The sequence below is a fragment of the Polypterus senegalus genome, chromosome 13, assembly GCF_016835505.1.
Source record: "Polypterus senegalus isolate Bchr_013 chromosome 13, ASM1683550v1, whole genome shotgun sequence".
Classification (NCBI taxonomy): domain Eukaryota; kingdom Metazoa; phylum Chordata; class Cladistia; order Polypteriformes; family Polypteridae; genus Polypterus; species Polypterus senegalus.
Window position 1 is genome coordinate 76070464 of NC_053166.1, and position 17997 is coordinate 76088460.

General features: G+C 38.0%; 1 protein-coding gene across 1 annotated transcript in view; it reads right to left on the reverse strand.

Moving 5' to 3' along the window:
• ptpn18 (protein tyrosine phosphatase non-receptor type 18) overlaps positions 1–17997 on the reverse strand; it is a 172338-nt gene that overhangs the window by 34511 nt on the left and 119830 nt on the right. The window contains exon 12 of the mRNA XM_039774583.1: positions 6432–6523. Within this exon, the coding sequence (XP_039630517.1) occupies positions 6432–6523 (92 nt within the window). The remainder of the gene's footprint in view (positions 1–6431; positions 6524–17997) is intronic.

Genomic DNA, 17997 nt, shown 5'->3' on the forward strand with positions numbered 1-17997 from the left:
TAGCATATTGGGTATTTTGGTTCGGTTTATCATATGCTTGTCAGGAAAAAGTAGGTAATTTTGATTGATTCAGTTTTTCAAAAGGAATATGTAAACTCCTGCTCAGTGCTGCAACTGAATCATACATTCCTTCTCCATTCTTTTTTCCACTTGACTGGTAATTACTTCCTAATATGTATTAGACATTAAGATGTGTGTTGGTGTCAATTATATGATGATTGCTGAACATGGTTGAGGATAGGGCTATAGCGGCAACTTGAGGAAGACTGGTAAAATGTACCTTTAAAAAATGAAAAATCCAAAGCGTTACTTTTAATGCAGGCAATATAAATACAAACCACCAAGTTAAATCTTATTGGTCCACTATATATTGCTGTGTACTGTCAGAGGTGGCTGGGGTGGCAACCCAGCCGGGACGCCCAGGAGGACCAGAGGAGGGCTTGTGCCTTCCCCAGACCATCTGGGGGCGACCGTCCTAGTTCCTTTGGGCGCCACGGGTACAGAGCTTTGAAGCTCCACCCTGTAGGGGCCCGTGGTCGCCGCCAGGGGGCGCTCCCATGCCTTTGGAGCCCTGGACCTCAGCACTTCCGCCACACCAGGAAGTGCTGGGGGAAAGAGGAGCAGGGATACCTGGAGTGCCGGTGAGAGATTGCCGGGAAGCACCTGGAGCACATCCGGGTGTGGATAAAAGGGGCTGCCTCCCTTCATTCGAGGTGAGAGTCGGGAGTGGAGTGGAGTGGACTGAGCTAGAAGTAAGGAGGCGGCCTGAAGGAAGTAAGGCATTGTTGTGGCCAGAAGTTTGGGGACTTTGGGGGTTTGTGGTGCACTTGTTGACATTATATTATTGTAAATAAACGTGTGGTAGGAAAATGAACGTGTCTGCCTGTCTGTGTCTGGGTCAACCTCCACAGTACGTGAGCCATAAAAGTACTGATGTCTTATCCAGGATTGGTTAACACCTTTTATCCAGTGGTACACAAATAAGCTCCAGCTCTCTGTTATCACGAATTGAGCAATCTGAATAGAAAATGGAAAGATTTTACACAGCAGCACTCTGTCTAATGACCTGCCGCAAACAACTAAAGACTGCAGATTAATAAACTGCTGAGCCATGAAATGACCTTAGGTACAGAACTTTCATACGCCCATAAAAAGTATATAACGTGTATAATAATTCATATCACTGTGCTGCTATAATGTGCATTGACATGACAAACATATTAATGCTCAAATGGGATGAATATGATGTACAGACCGTATTTTAGTTCTCTTTTAAGAGGACCAATGCTGCATTTGCACTGAAGAAGTTTTGTTTTTTTCATCAATATAGAGTACTTGTCACTTCTCAGGGAACTGGCCAAGTGGTCAGGAATATCTCAGCCAAGCTTCACTCTGTCATGCCTGCGGTGCTGGAAACCATTAACTGAAGTGCCTCATCCAGCTTTCATATGGTGTGGGTGCATATGCATATAACATAACATATTGTTACCAGCATAAAAAGGCAGTCTGCAGCAGTGTCCATTTTTCCAAACATAATCTGAGCAATTGACAGTACTTGTATTATAATAAGGGCACCTAGTGAAAATGAAGTTGCTTTTGTTAACCTTAAGCAGTTACTGCACAAGTCATCTATGACACCAACATGAGAGTGACAAACACTGTGGCTTAGTAGCCAAGGTTAATCCAAGATTCATTTACTTTGAGGCAGCAGCACTGGCAAAAAATATGATGACAGTCCTGTACATGACAACTGGCTGGTTGGTAAGATAAATGGTTGAACACTCAGTTTTTCATATTGCCTGTACTATTCATTGTAACAGCAATCAATTACATTTGCCAGGTGCTAGTGGCTACCAACTCAGATGCTGGCATCTTACGCCTTCCACTCTAAATGCAGAGGAGAGGTGATAGAATTCTGCACACACTATTGTGCTCTAAGTTATGGAGCACACATCACAAAACTCCTCAATTGTATGTGGCAGTGTCTCAGTGGGGAACCACTTTACCAGCCAATCAAAGTCTACAGAATCATGACTGCAAACTGTATGTATGAGATTGATTAGCATAGTCCATATATGATTGTTTCAAGGTGGCATCTGGTCACAGTTTGAAACATGTTTACATATGCACATTTTCAAGATGGCCGTGATTTATATAGGGGAAATTGCTTTGAAGTGTGCATATGGCTGGTTTTAACAATCAGATTTATTTTGTGTCCTTTTTCTTAAGTTTTATTTTGCATACTTCCACACCAAAATCTACACAGATTTATAAAAGATTGTCTAACAATCCACATAATACCTGTGTTGGTCTCAATATTACAGTTTTCTGTTATTGATTATTCCAAAGATCACAGTATTAACTGCCAATATCCTGTAACTGTTGACACGTTTGTGCATTATTTTATACTGTCTTTATATAAACAGGAGACACACATGAAAACTAATTTTGACAAAGCTCTGCAATATTTTGCACTCGGTTTGTTACAGAAATACTAACACATAATGAACGTTAAAAATACGCAAACACCAGTGAGCAAGTGAGTTCCATTCGGGGGCAGTAAGTCATGCATGTGTATCAGGTGTTCCAGGAGGGCAATAGACATAACCATATTTGAGAGTGCAAAAAATTGGTAGAAGTCCCTGTAAGATGCAAAACGGTAAATAACACAGTATACATTAGAGGTGGATGTTCTCTTAATGAGACAGGGACGCAAGGGAGAGAAGGCCATTAGATTCACAGTCATGGGAATGAACTCTTAGGACCGCGCTGTCTCGTTAACACAGTAGCTACCGTGGGTGTTGCTTAGAAGATCAAGCCTTTTGGATCAAAAGAATGTGAGGAGATGTAGAGTCACTAGAAGCTGCTATAAGCACAATGAGTCTGAAATTGGAGAGTGAAGAGGTAGAGGAGCCAGGATTGACAACGAGAACATGAGGGACTGGTGTTTCTTTGGTGGGCACCTAGTGAAAATGAAGTTTGATAGACAGGGGACAACAGTCTCAAGTACACCCAGAGAGACTGTATGGATTATTGCTTTATCCGATTATTTGTACTTTGTGTGCATCCTGTGATAATCTGTATTGTATTATTATTAAAGGTACAATTTATGTTTTTTTGGTTTCCTTACCTTTATTTTGCATTCTGAGATACATCACAAGGGCAGAGAGGAGTGTCCATCTTAAAATACTCTGGCCTGTGGAATCTTTATTTTATTTTTAATATCATGTCTTAACTCTGTTTTTTTATACCAGAAACATTTATCATACATTTTGACTGTCTATTTACGGTCTAAGGACTACACTTACCCTAACATTTCACTAGCTGAGCATATTTAATTGTTGGAGGACCTGTAATAGTGTGAAAGTAAAAGGCTGATGTGCGATTACATTGGAAAAAAAATCAATTCCAAAATCTCAGATGTTTAAGTTTACTCTGGATATGTCCTGTACAGATGAAGCTAAGCAACTAAAGATTACTCCATAGCATATTGAGTCAGATACTGTCTTTCTTGATAAGTACTTCTTGCACTCAATACACATTCCTCATTTAAATGCTGGGGTTCCACTCCAAATCTCTGACTCCAGCTGCCTTCGCTGCGGCGAGCCAACCTTCTCCCGGTCACTCCTGCTCCATACAATCGCTCAGCAGGAGCAACCACTACCGTCGGCCCTCGGGTGTCGGCCAAACACTCCACTACTGCTCGCCTCTCCTAGCTGCCTGCAAACATCCACGAATCTGCGCTTACTTGCTCTCTCTCACATACACTGGCTCCCTCACTTCCAGCTACCTTCTTCCTTAACCTCCGTTCCTTTTTTGTTTTTTTCCCTCCACACTCGCGGTCCTATTATATATAACGTGGACGTGTAAGAGGTGTGGCGATTAGCAGCTCCAGGCATCAATTCCGAATGCACTTAAGCGAGGACCACCCGCATCATGAAGCTCCCGGGAACCGCTCCGGCCACACTACTATGCCCCCTCTTTAAGCCGCGACTGTAGCGATTACCTATTTAAAAAAGACTGGCCTTTTCAATTTGAGCTGTGGACCCGCTATACCACAGAAGGTCCTCCAACTTGTAGGGAAAACTTTGTAGGGGTTTGGTGGCAGCATTGGCACTCCAGCCACTATAAAAAAAAAAAATCACTGTTCCAGTGTGGTGCTGAGGGGTCACCTGTTGCACCTGGTTCGTCGTGTGGTGGGTGTGGCAATGCGCTGTAGTCAGCACATACTCCCAACCTCCTCCTCCTTTTATGTTTGACATTTGTCCTTTAAAGTGGCCCTTCTTATATTAATTACCAATTACTTTTCAAAGTTAAGCGCTCCTCAAATGTTAATATGTTTTTAGCTCTTTAGCTTCTCTTTTTAAAAGCAACCATCTATTAGAAAGGAACAGTAACTGTCACCAACACTCATAGTTTCCAAAATTACCAACTGCAGGTGCAGCTCTAGTTGGAAGGGTGATCAACCAGAACACAATTTGAAGAAGTGCCAATGAAGCCTGCAGTTACTATTGAACTGAAAAACAACTTTAGTAAGCAACCAATGAAAAAAATTTTAGAAATTAAAAAAAATATATTGATCCGTTCAGATGATATCAAAGACGTGGTTGTTATAAACAGTCACTGATAATACAAACACAGGCATTTTGACCTTTAAGTGGTTCTCACCTTCACTGATTTTGTTTGTTCATTGATCTTGTGAGTTATCATGAAGTTCTCCCATTCGAAATTTTAATTTCACTGTTAAAATCCTTTAATATATACATGAGAAAAGAAGCATATTTTTTGTGTTAAGGCTGAGGTTTTAATTCCGTTCTTGTTATATACCGTTCACATTTGTGCTGTTCAGAATACATTTATTTATTAAAGGCCAACTGGTTACAGTCAAATCTGTAGATGTTTTCATGTAATCAGGCATCACATTTAGGTATATAGTCTATGGCAATTTTGTAAATAACATCCATTTGCTACGACTTAAATATTAATGGCATTTACTCCATATTTTTAAGACTGCGATCTATTGAAACAACACCATTTATGAGTGTCCCAGCTGAGGAAACGTTTTTACCCCAAAATCCTTAAGCAAGTGAGGCAAAAAATAATAATGGGAAAAATATAAACAATTCTGAAAGTAAGCAGCTCAAAAAATAAGATGTGGAAATGTAAAATAGTTTATAAAGGTTACTAACACTCTACTGCCTTATTTTAAACATAACATTTAAGTATAAGATTTTATTTACTTTTTCAATGATAGTACAGTCAATATATGAAATAGTGGTTGGTTGATAGATAGGCGACTTGGTGGTGCAATATCCAGCATTTGAATCATAGCCTGTTTACATTCTTCCCATGTATTTTTTTTTTTACGTTCTCCCACAGCTTAAAGATTTGAGCTAAAATAACTGGTGTATTTATATTTGCCTCAAAGGAGTGAGTGTGCCCGTATGGGTGTGGTGTGCCCTGTGGCAGACTAGTTCCCCACACTCTCAGTTGGATCCTGTCTTGTTCTCTGTGTTGCTTGGATAGACTGCAACACCCCATGACCATGAGTTGGACTAGGCTTTGAAATGAAGAGAGAGATGATTTTCTAAATTCGACTGACTGTACACTAGTTAGCTTTGTAGCTGCACAGCTTTAGAAATTATGGTTTGAATACTGTTTTGTCCAATTTTTATCTGGTATTTGATTGTTTGTCTTCCTTCTGCATAGCAGCGAGATAAGCCCCAGCTCTTGCAAACTTGGATTATACAGAGTTAAGAAAATGGATACAGGATTGTTTAAATGAAATGATTCGTGTCTCTGGTTGCTGCTTTAAAAATAAAAATGGATTAAGTACTGTATGTTGAACTTTACTTCTTTGTTATAATGCTGTAATGATATCCGCAGCCTGTACTGTATATTGAGGTACATGAAACTTCATTTGATCTCTTTTGTACTAGATGATCATTCAGAGATTAATTTACAGTGCATAACCTTTGAAAAGGTCTCCTTGAGGTGTAACATATATGGCCTGTTAGAACCTCTTGTGCCCATAGTTGGCTAGCTTGGCCACTTGATTTTATTAGACTTTAACACACTTGATACATGACAGCTGTATTAATGGGCAATGATGTACAACACAATTTTCCACATAATATAATGTTGTTAGCAAGTGTGGATGATACAGTTCTGTAAATTAAAAAAGCAAACTGAATGAATCATAAAAAATATGCTCTCACAAAGATACTCCAACAGTTACAGATGCAAATGGATCAGTTGTAATTTTATTGATAGTAATTACCCATTGTATTAAAGTGTTCTTGATTGCAATAACTGAGTTTAGCATATTAGTATAGAAAAAACAATCTTCAAAAATAACAGCAGTTTAAAAAACTGTAAAGTTCCTCCACAGAATCAAGACCTAAAGAAGCACTAATTTAGATGTCACCTACCTGCAAATATCTAAACTCTTCTTCCTTGTGGCAGGCTTAGGTGGCGTCTGTGTTGTTAGGGTCTCAGTGTTATCATAAAGTGGGGACAGCCTCTAAAACAGCAATCAGGAGAAATTGAGATATGAAGGTTTCCTGCAATATGAAGCAATAAACCATGTACATTTAATTTTCAACTCGGAAAGTCACGGAGTAATTTCTGCTGCCAGCATTTTAAATTCTGCTCTACTCTGCACTTTACAAAAGAGGAAATCCTGAATGCATGCAGCAAAGAGGCGTCACGTCCTTACAGAGCTGCTGTATGCACAGACTCAAAAACAAATATTGGTTCTTAGGTTCCTCTTTTAGTGGCTCACAATATCCTTGTGCAAGTACAACTGACAAACGTCACAAGTGAAAATCTTGTATATGCTATTTTTTACCATTTTAATACAGTTCTTGCCAGTTAATATAACTTTGCAGAATGATCACTTTTAATCCTACCACACCCTACTGCCAAAAAAAAATGCATTTTGACTCCTCCCAATATAACAGTACAATACAAAAGAATTGTATAAGAAGGAGGCATCTGCTATGCAAACCAATAAAGAATGGCGACTGCTGATGAATCACAAGAGAGTATGTGCTGGGGTTTGTCATCCTCTGTGAAGACAATTACAAAAAAGGAAAAAAGTGGGATCTGTGTGGCTTTAAAAACTTCAGACTGAGCTTTAGAACAGCACAGAAACTGCACTCGTTAAAGTAGTAAATGATTTGCGGGTGAATGCAGACTGAGGCCATTTATCTGTTGTCATCCTCTTAGATCTGAGTGCTGCATTTGACACCATTGATCAGAATATTCTTAGAAATCGCCTTAGTCAATGGGTGGGCCTCTCTGGCAGTGTCTTAAATTGGTTTGAATCCTACCTGACAGGGAGAAAATTCTTTGTTAGTTGTGGTAATTACAACTCGAAGACACATGATATACGATATGGTGTTCCACAAGGCTCTATCCTGGGTCCGCTGTTATTCTCAATCTACATGCTTCCGTTAGGTCAGATTATCTCGGGGCGAAACGTGAGCTTCCACAGCTATGCTGATGACACACAGCTGTACTTATCAATAGCACCTGATGACCCCGATTCTCTTGATTCTCTAACACAATGTCTGACTTGTATCTCAGAATGGATGAATAGTAACTTTCTCAAGTTAAATAAAGAGAAAACTGAAATCCTGGGTCCGCTGTTATTCTCAATCTACATGCTTCCGTTAGGTCAGATTATCTCGGGGCACAACGTGAGCTACCACAGCTATGCTGATGACACACAGCTGTACTTATCAATAGCACCTGATGACTCCGACTCTCTCGATTCACTAACACAATGTCTTACTGGTATTTCTGAATGGATGAATAGTAATTTTCTCAAACTAAATAAAGAGAAAACTGAAATCTTAGTAATTGGCAGTAATGGATTCAATGAGGTTATCAGAAATAAACTTGATGCACTAGGGTTAAAAGTTAAGACGGAAGTAAAAAACTTAGGGGTAACCGTTGACTGTAATCTGAATTTTAAATCGCATATTCATCAGACCATTAGGACAGCATTTTTTCACTTAAGAAACATCACTGAAAGATGCTGAGAAATTAATTCACGCTTTTGTTTTCAGTAGACTAGATTACTGTAACGCACTCCTCTCAGGACTACCCAAAAAAGACATAAATCACTTGCAACGAGTGCAGAATGCAGCTGCTAGAATCCTAACTGGGAAAAGAAAATCCGAACACATTTCTCCAGTTTTGATGTCACTACACTGGTTGCCTGTGACATTCAGGATTGACTTTAAAATACTGCTTATGGTTTATAAAGCCTTAAACAATCGCGCTCCATCTTATATATCAGAATGCCTGACACATTATATTTCAAATCGTAACCTTAGATCTTCAAATGAGTGTCTCCTTATAATTCCAAAAGCTAAACTTAAAAGAAGTGGTGAGGCGGCCTTCTGCTATTATGCACCTAAAATCTGGAATAGCCTGCCAATAGGAATTCGCCAGGCAAACACAGTAGAGCACTTTAAAACACTGCTGAAAACACATTACTTTAACATGGCCTTCTCATAACTTCACTTTAACTTAATACTGATACTCTGTATGTTCAATTCATCACAATAACTATTCATAGTGGCTCTAAAATCCGTACTGACCCCAACTCTCTCTTCTGTTTCTTTTTCCGGTTTCTTTGTGGTGGTGGCCTGTGCCACCACCACCTACTCAAAGCATCATGATGCACCAACATTGATGGACTGAAAGCCAGAAGTCTACGTGACACATCATCATCAGGTCCTTCCATGAAAACCCTAAATACAAAGAGGACCGTTTGACTTATGTTAGGTAGATTGCCCAGAGGGGACTGGGCGGTCTCGTGGTCTGGAACCCCTACAGATTTTATTTTTTCTCCAGCTTTGGAGTTTTTTTTGTTTTTCTGTCCACCTGGCCATCGGACCTTACTTATTCTATGTTAATTAATGTTGACTTATGTTTATTTTTTATTGTGTCTTCTATTTTTCTATTCATTTTGTAAAGCACTTTGAGCTACATTTTTTTGTATGAATATGTGCTATATAAATAAATGTTGATTGATTGATTGATAATTGTTGACTGCAATCTGAATTTTAAATCGCATATTAATCGGATCACTAGGACAGCATTTTTTCACTTAAGAAACATAGCTAAAGTTAGACCTCTTATATCACTGAAAGATGCTGAGAAATTAATTCACGCGTTTGTTTTCAGTCGACTAGATTACAGTAACGCACTCCTCTCAGGACGACCCAAAAAAGACATAAATCGTTTGCAACAAGTGCAGAATGCAGCTGCTAGAATCCTAACTAGGAAAAGAAAATCTGAGCACATCTCTCCAATTTTGATGTCACTACACTGGTTACCTGTGTCATTCAGGATTGACTTTAAAATTCTGCTTATGGTTTATAAAGCCTTAAATAATCTCGCCCCATCTTATATATCGGAATGTCTGACACCTTATATTCCAAATCATAACCTTTGATCCTCGAATGAGTATCTCCTTAGAATTCCAAGAGCAAAACTTAAAAGAAGTGGTGAGACGGCCTTCTGCTGCTATGCACCTAAAATCTGGAATAGCCTTCCAATAGGAATTCGGCAGGCTAATACAGTGGAGCAGTTTAAAACACTGCTGAAAACACATTACTTTAACATGGCCTTTTTATAACTTCACTTTAACTTAATCCTGATACTCTGTATGTTCAATTCATCATAATAACTATTCATGGTGGCTCTAAAATCCGTACTGACCCCTACTCTCTCTTCTGTTTCTTTTTCCGGTTTCTTTGTGGTGGTGGCCTGCGCCGCCACCACCACCTACTCAAAGCATCATGATGTTCCAACAAATATGGATGGATCAAAAGCCAGAAGTCTACATGACCATCATCATCAAGTCCTTCCGTGAGAACCCTAAATCCAAAGTGGACTGTTTCATTTATGTTAGGTATAATGCCCAGATGGGACTGGGTGGTCTCATGGTCTGGAATCCCTACAGATTTTATTTTTTTCTCCAGCCATCTGGAGTTTTTTTTGTTTTTTCTGTCCACCCTGGCCATTGGACCTTACTCTTATTCTATGTTAATTAATGTTGACTTATTTTATTTTCTTACTGTGTCTTTTATTTTTCTATTCTTCATTATATAAAGCACTTTGAGCTACTTTTTGTATGAAAATGTGCTATATAAATACATGTTGTTGTTTAATCGTTTCACTGTCACTCCTAATTGTATTTTAAAGAGTACCCTGGAAAACATTCTTTTACAGCTTCCATATTTGGTTTGGAAAACCTCATTTTCACTTCACTCTACAGCCAAGTTGCCTCAGGTTAGGGCAGCAGGCAGTAACCACTCAGTCCTACAGACAGAGCTATAACCCGATCCAGGAAGAGAAAGTGCAATTGTGCAAGAATAAAAATATATTTTTGGGTATAACAAAAAAGTTAAGTAAACTGTGACACTAATTTTAGCTATTGCATGGTTGGAAACAAATGCCATTTTAAGAGTTTATAACTTTCTCTGCTGTGTTGTTTCAAACAGTTTCCAGCAACTCCTGCCTTGTGTGAGACTAAGTGAGGCTGTGAAATAAAACTGACATTTTATTTATTTTGTACATTTTATAAACACACAAAATACAACTACTACTATGCTATTTGTAGGAATTCCTAATGCTTAGCCACAGACATGATGTCATCAAACTGGCAGACCAAAAATGGTGCTCTTGTGGTCTGGTAGAAGAACCTTTATACAGTATTACATAGGCTTCAATACAACTTTCTAAAATAGCTGTTTCTCTTCCTTTCAAAAAAGAACCTACAGATGGTTACCAGCAGGAGTTTGTCTACCATTTATTTCTCATGTAAGTATAAAAAGTACCGTCTCCCAACACTAACAACAATGCTTCTCGCTCTGGCAAACAGTACAGGACCATTCATGCTGGCACCAGTAGATTCTTGTATTCTTATATATATAACTAGAAAACATGGGAACCTCTGATCCTCTCCAGGGGCATCATGCATAATGCCACACGTATAATTCACACTAAAACATGAAAAGTGGAAATGTGCGTACGCACAAAAAAACTCGGATGCACAAAACCATGCGTAAGCCAATTTTCACACACGTCCACTACATAAATCCTGGTCAATGTGAACTCTTCCCAGAATTTTGCATAGTTTAATATGCAAATAAATATAAATAGCCACTTAAGTTCAGCGTTTGGTGAAAAGACAATGGCGAAAGTACAGGGAAAAAAGTAGAATTTCAGCAAATACCAAGTAGAAGTGAAGAAAAATGTACTTTTTGATGGTTTAAGCCAGGGCTATTCAATTACAATTTCAATTGTGCCAGATTTTCACACCAAGAAATTTAGCTGGGCCAGACATTTTCAGCATGCGGTAAGCCAGCAGGTAATGACAAATTTTTAATTTTTACAGAAATGAATGTATTTAAAAACAAGTAATGTTTATTCATTGCTTCCCTTTTAAAAATCTGACACAGGCACATCAAAAATGTATTTAAAAAACAACAAAAAGCTATAACTATAACTGAGGGAACTCTCTATGTAATAAATTTAGTAAGTTATAGCATAATGAAAATTGCATAATTAGATCTGGACCACCCTATATAATATGTAAGCATAAGTGGCTCAGGTTGTGCAATATTATTACTGTAATGCAAGTTTAAATTGAGGTAATTGTACTTATAAGTACAAACAGTTCTACTGGGAGCACTTAATGGACTGTTGTTTATAGCTCTTGGGAATGAAACTACTTCTGGCCTGCCAGGAAAGACTCTGAAGCCTTTGTTGTGTGGAAGCTGTTCAAATAGACTGTGTGTATGGCTGAGGCAGCGTGTGCTAGATGCTGTATTCCGATAATCCTCTTTTTGATCAGCTGCTGTAGAGCTGTTATACCAAACTCAGATACAGTGGGTTAACATACAAGTGGTGCATTGAGAGTAACAACGCTAAAGCAGCTATGGTATTTGGAATAGTTTGGCCATTCTGTGGACTATTATATTGTTACAGGTTAATTACAATCAGATGCCTTAAACTAATAAACAATATGCGGTTAATTTCAGTTTATTTAATAAAGCCGCGTCAGGGATGTGAATCTAAAAAATAAGGGGAAACCACACAGGACCAGTAGCTGCTTTGATGCTGGGTGCCACCAGTTTGCAAAACTGAGCCGAAAAATTGTGTACGTGATGAATTGAGCTGTTGTGAGAATGTGCATGGCTTAACGCCAAGTTTACTTTTTATACATCGCAATGTGAGCGTGGAAATAGGCGTATGCAACATTTTTGTTTGTACGCACAGTTTATACATGAGGCCCCTGGTCTCCAACACCAGCAGGTTGCTTGCGCACAGTGGAGCAGTCATTTTTCTTTCCTAATATGATTGCTTCATGCTTTGTTAGGAGACATGCTAGTAACTTGAATTTCAACTTAATATCATTGTTACTGAAAAAAATGCAGATATCCAAGTTCCGTCTTTCCCACAAAAGTCCACAAGCCACCCATTTCTGGATGCCCTATCCACATGTAATTGTCCCACTTTTTTATTTTAGCTTTTCTTTTGAGGCCCCTGGCTGATGGCCTATATTCATGTTTAAACTGCATTGGTCAAGCTCTGTAGTTTTTGGATAGCTTTTGGTTTCCTAAATATTTTACCTTTGTTGTGGACATCACTTGTCTTTACTCAGTCATTCCTTATAATGAAATTCTCATTGCTCTTAAGACACACTTTTAACAAATGTCCTCCTTAAACACCCACTCATCAGGCTGGCAGAACTGTACCTTAACCTCAGTGCTTTCTCTTTTGATGAGTGTTTATTAAAAGCTCAGCTGCATCGGAATTAGCACTAGAATGAGAACTTCATGGGCTGGGTAAAATAACAGAAGCACCACATGAGAATTTTATCTATGAAGTAACTAAATCAGGATTACAAATGCAACTGCAAAAGTGAGTCATAGCACAAATTAGCAGCTATACAGGAAGTCTGACGATTAGCACTTTGTTATGCGAGTTTTCAAAATAAAATGAGGAAACTAACAGAGTTGCAAAGAGGACAAACCATCAATGCCCAAATTACTAGGGCATTGGTAAGAAAAACTGTCATATGCTGTGATTATTTTTGACAACTGAATTTTTTTCCCCCAAACACACATAACAAAGAGTGGCCACAAAGTTAAAGATCATAGACCTTGATAGGCAGACACCCGACTGGGAGCTGCTAAATGCAATAAAAATTACTGAATAATTGAATCTGCTCCTCTTTGACTCAACAAAAAATAACTTATGTTGTGAGCTTCACCATATTGGAATTTTACTCCTCTTTTCTGCGCATCATTAAAATGCAGTTTCTATGCTTATGTCTTTAATGATTTCCCATTGGATAAACTGTAGATTTTTACTTCTCACAGCTCTGAGTAAAAGAAAAAAGAAAATTTCAAGTCTCCATCACCAGCACTTCATCAGGAATGTTTGCTTGTTTGCACTGATGGATGTGTTTGAGCAGCAAGAACACTATTCCAATACTTGGCCTCGAGCTGAATCTGTTTAAAGAGGCAAGCTTGCATCTCATACTGCCAGGACAGATATTAACTGATCATTAAATACTGTATGTGGATGAAAAAGATTCAGTTTGCTGGAAATCCAAAGTTGTTTGGAAGGGTGCTGTTAACTGGTGATTTTGCTGTTCTCTCCTTAGTTGTCAACTGGCCGTTTGTTTTGTTAACCTGTTATTCAGGAAAGGCTAAAGTTAAAGATTCATTGTAGTGACTTTTTAATATAGGTCCATTGTAACATGAAGATCCTGTATTTTAAAAAGTTATACACTGATGTGTGTGTCAATAAACTCTGAAGGATAAAAATTCCAGATTTTGCTTCTGCCCAGCCCAACATGGCAAATTAAGTGGCACACCTAGCACACTCAAAACATCTGTCACATTTCATGGGACAAACTACTATGCTTAAGGGGCATTCTTGAGGGTTATATGTCTTTGGACTACCTTTATTTTCAAGGATCTTGGATAAAAGGGGCTTTTATGCATCCTTTTTAAAAAAAAAACAAGACTGTTTCATGAGATATTTTATGGATTGGCAGTGATCTCAATTGAAATGGTAATTCTCTTTTCTGAGCATCATTAAAATGCAGTTTTTATGCTTATGTCTTTAACTATTTCAAACTGGCAAAAAATTGTATTTCAATATTTTATGGGACTTTGACAATAATGATAATAATTAGACAATATTTTGCCTCCTTTGAAAAACGTGTTTGTAAAAGTCTAATTTATCTAGCTTGGTCTTACAGGATTTACACCAAAGTCAAACAAAATTATTATAATTAGACCATTTTAAACAGACACTAACCCTTAATGTAAACAAGATATGAATCCAAAGGGAATAAAAAACTAATCATAATTGAACTATAGGGCATGAACATTACAGTCTGTATAAACATAAACTGTAAGTTGAATTGTGTAGCATACAAGCAACAACAAAAATCTACTGTACTATTGTGTAAAAATCCAAAGTTCTGTCAAATACTGCACAGGAAAAAAAAACTATAGCATTTGTAAACAACTTTGTTGCACAGATACAAAAAAAACTATAAAATTTTTAAATAAATTACTAACTTCAAGTTCTGTCCAATATTGCACAAAGATATCAGAAAAAATAAAACAATTGTAAAATTCTACTGAGGAACACTAGTCTGTCCACAGCAACAGGTTTCAGTGCAGCACCATTATGTTTTAAAATATTTCCGGCACTCATAGCCCTCTCAGAAGGGCTGCCTGAAGCAAGGATGCACTGGTACTATTTTGAAAATTTCCCCAATTTGCAAAAATGTATTTCTTGTGTTTTCCGCCACTCAAGCGGATTTACATTACTATCCACCTCAGGAATCGTCAAATATCTCTTGATCTCTTTTGCAATGGCAGTGTGCAGAGACTTGCCTTCTCTGAATTCCTGCGTTTTTTTAAAATTCCTGCTAAAAGACATATTTTCTTTTTCACCCAACCGTGGTTGATTCAGATGTATACTTCTGTTTGAGCAGAATAGTTAGGATTTATGGGTAGGCACAGTGTCTACGTTCGAACTTCATCATTGCTTTAACATTTTTATCATTATAGTACATACTTTATACATGAGTCAGGGTGGGATGTAGTGGGGCAAGGAGGCAAGGATCTGTGTGAATAGTTTAAATGAAAGAAAAAAAGTGCTTTGGAATCGTGGACCCCCAACCAAGATGGCTTGCAGAATAAAACACACCTGATAGGCATATGCTTTTACAGGAATAAATATAATCTGTTTGAATGAATTATGTAATTTTTCCAAACTGATTTTTTTTTGTTACCTGACACCTATGGGGCTCCGTACTGCTGGTGCACTTATTGTACATGCCTGCGCCCTCGCTTTGTGCACATGCTGTAGTCTATCCTGTTAGGTTACATGAGAAAGTGAATTTGTGGACTCTCTAGGCATGTTGATTGTTTTTTGCAAAGTGAATAACATACTCGATAATTTCAGCTTGCACATTGTTAAAACAACAACTGAGCAATTATAATAGGTGATACATATCACATATTCCTAATAGATTTCATTGCAGCGAAAGACAGGAAAATCTCTCTATTATAATAAAAAAAAACTTGGGAAGAGAGAGGAGAGGTGACTTTCTCAGAGAGATACTTTCACATCCCACGAGATGAAACTTTGTGCCAAGAGATTTAACTACGCCCAGGGCCGAAAATAAAAGAGAAAGGGTAGATGACAAAGTACACTGTTGTAAAGAATTCAAAAACGTTGGCGCGATACACATGCAGAGCAGGTTAGTGATAATGGAAGTACCAAAATTCGAAAGTCTCAAAAAATTATAGTAAAGATCACATTAGTTCTCAAAAATGATAGTAAAGATCACATTAGTGCAAACAAACGGAAATTATTACTACAAAGTAGATGAAATAACGTAACAGCGAAAAGATATCAAATATATTGTTCGGATTTAAAAACTTTAAGTCGGAGACTTGTAGATCGTCTAATTCGTGTTGCCATCAGAGAAAAGTAGTGTTTCTTCCCAATGAAGAGGCGTATCCGCGAGAATGAAATGTTGTTTGGTGAACGTGAAAATTTCAAGCCACGCGAGACAAGACTTTATGCAAAGAGATTTGGAAAAGTCCTACCCACATCTAAAATATTTACAGCCACGCACATGGTTCAATCATTTCTCATTAGTGTTAATGCTATTGTCAGACACAGTGTAGAGAGAAAGAAACAATATTAACTCACAGGCAGTTATACGTTGCGTTGTCATGATGTAATTCCAAACACGGAATAAAAATTTAATGCGATATTGGTGAAAAGGTAAAAGCGAAAAGAGATCATATATATGGACATAGGTGATATGACCGAAGTATGTAGATATTGTTTGGCTTTAAACTTTAAGTCGAAGACTTGTAGATCGTCTAATTCGTGTTGTCTTCAGGGTAAAGTAGTGTTTCTTCCCAATGAAGAGGCCTATCTGCGAGAATTAAAAGTTTTGTTGTTTGGTGAAAATGAAATCCACATAAGCGAGCGACAGAGATGTGAATTTGCTGGTGCGTAGCGCAGGCACTGGGTTTGCCGAGCGAATCAAACAGGGGGTGAATCCCCCTAATACATTCTTGAAAATAATCTGCTGTAATTTTGTGCAAAAAAGCCTTATATCTTTCATAAATTATACACTTTTATGACTCATAATATTCTGAGAGCATTACATCATCTATTGTGTTTCATTACCAAAAAAGGTGCTTTTTTAATATGTTAAAATCTTAAAATGCAGTCGTGCACCGATTTACAGCTCCATTTGGTACCAGCCATTTGGTTGCTCATAAAGTGAACATATCATTGCCAGTGAGCCTCTGTGGGTATGGTGAGGGTCACCAGTTTGCTTACTTTAAATGCCAGCAGGGTTTCATGTAAGGGAAGGTGGTGCAGGCCAAATGCATAAGAATTAACCACATGGGGCAGCACCAATCAAAGAAAATCTTAAAGGGGTGTCCAATAGTCAGAAAACATGAGACCCTGTGAAATAATAATACTAACAATAACAAAAGGTTATTGTAAATAACCTTGTAAACATTAATATCTTAATGAAAAAAAAAAGTGCAAACCATCCCCACAAAAAGATTGGAAGCACGAGTTCAAGCGTGAAAATGCAGCATCAGTTCAGTAAAGGACAGCAAAGAGACTGGTACATCTGCCGGAGAATCACCTGCCCACCCATGATGGATATATCACTACACAGACATGCCGTGCTTAGCATCCCTGCTGCACTGCATGCCAGAAGAGCATTTAACATCTCTGCTGGCCACCCGTCAGTGCAGCATTGAAAAGCCCTGCTGCTGTGCTTATAAAAATAGCAAAGGTACCAAGGTAGAAAAAGCATTCTAACTCAGTGACAGTGAGCAGCCCTTTTAATGCTATCACAGAACCTATCACAAAAGAGCCATGTAAAGGATCCACTGGCACTTGGTGCCAGCATTCGCCGGAGTGGCTAGATGCTACACTATTAATTTTATTCAGTGAAGCACAAAAAAATAAACTATGAAATAACACAGCAAGTCAAAAGTGGCACAGTAGAAAACAACGGAAGAATGGCAGCAGAAATCAAAATATCTTTACAGTATGTTTTAGGTACAGCACTGTATTTTTTTATTAAAATATACAAATCTATGCTGAAAGTATCAAACATATATGTTTCTTATATCTGCTGTTTACATATAAAATATACATATAACAGATATGTAGAGGGTATCATTCTATGGCTGGCAGTGCTACTGCATGTACAGTCATATGAAAAAGTTTGAGAACCCCTCTCAGCCTGCATAATAATTTGCTTTCAACAAAAAAGATAACAGTGGTATGTCTTTCATTTCCTAGGAACATCTGATTAATGGGGTGTTTTCCAAACAAAGATTTTTAGTGAAGCAGTATTTAGTTGTATGAAATTAAATCAAACATGAAAAACTG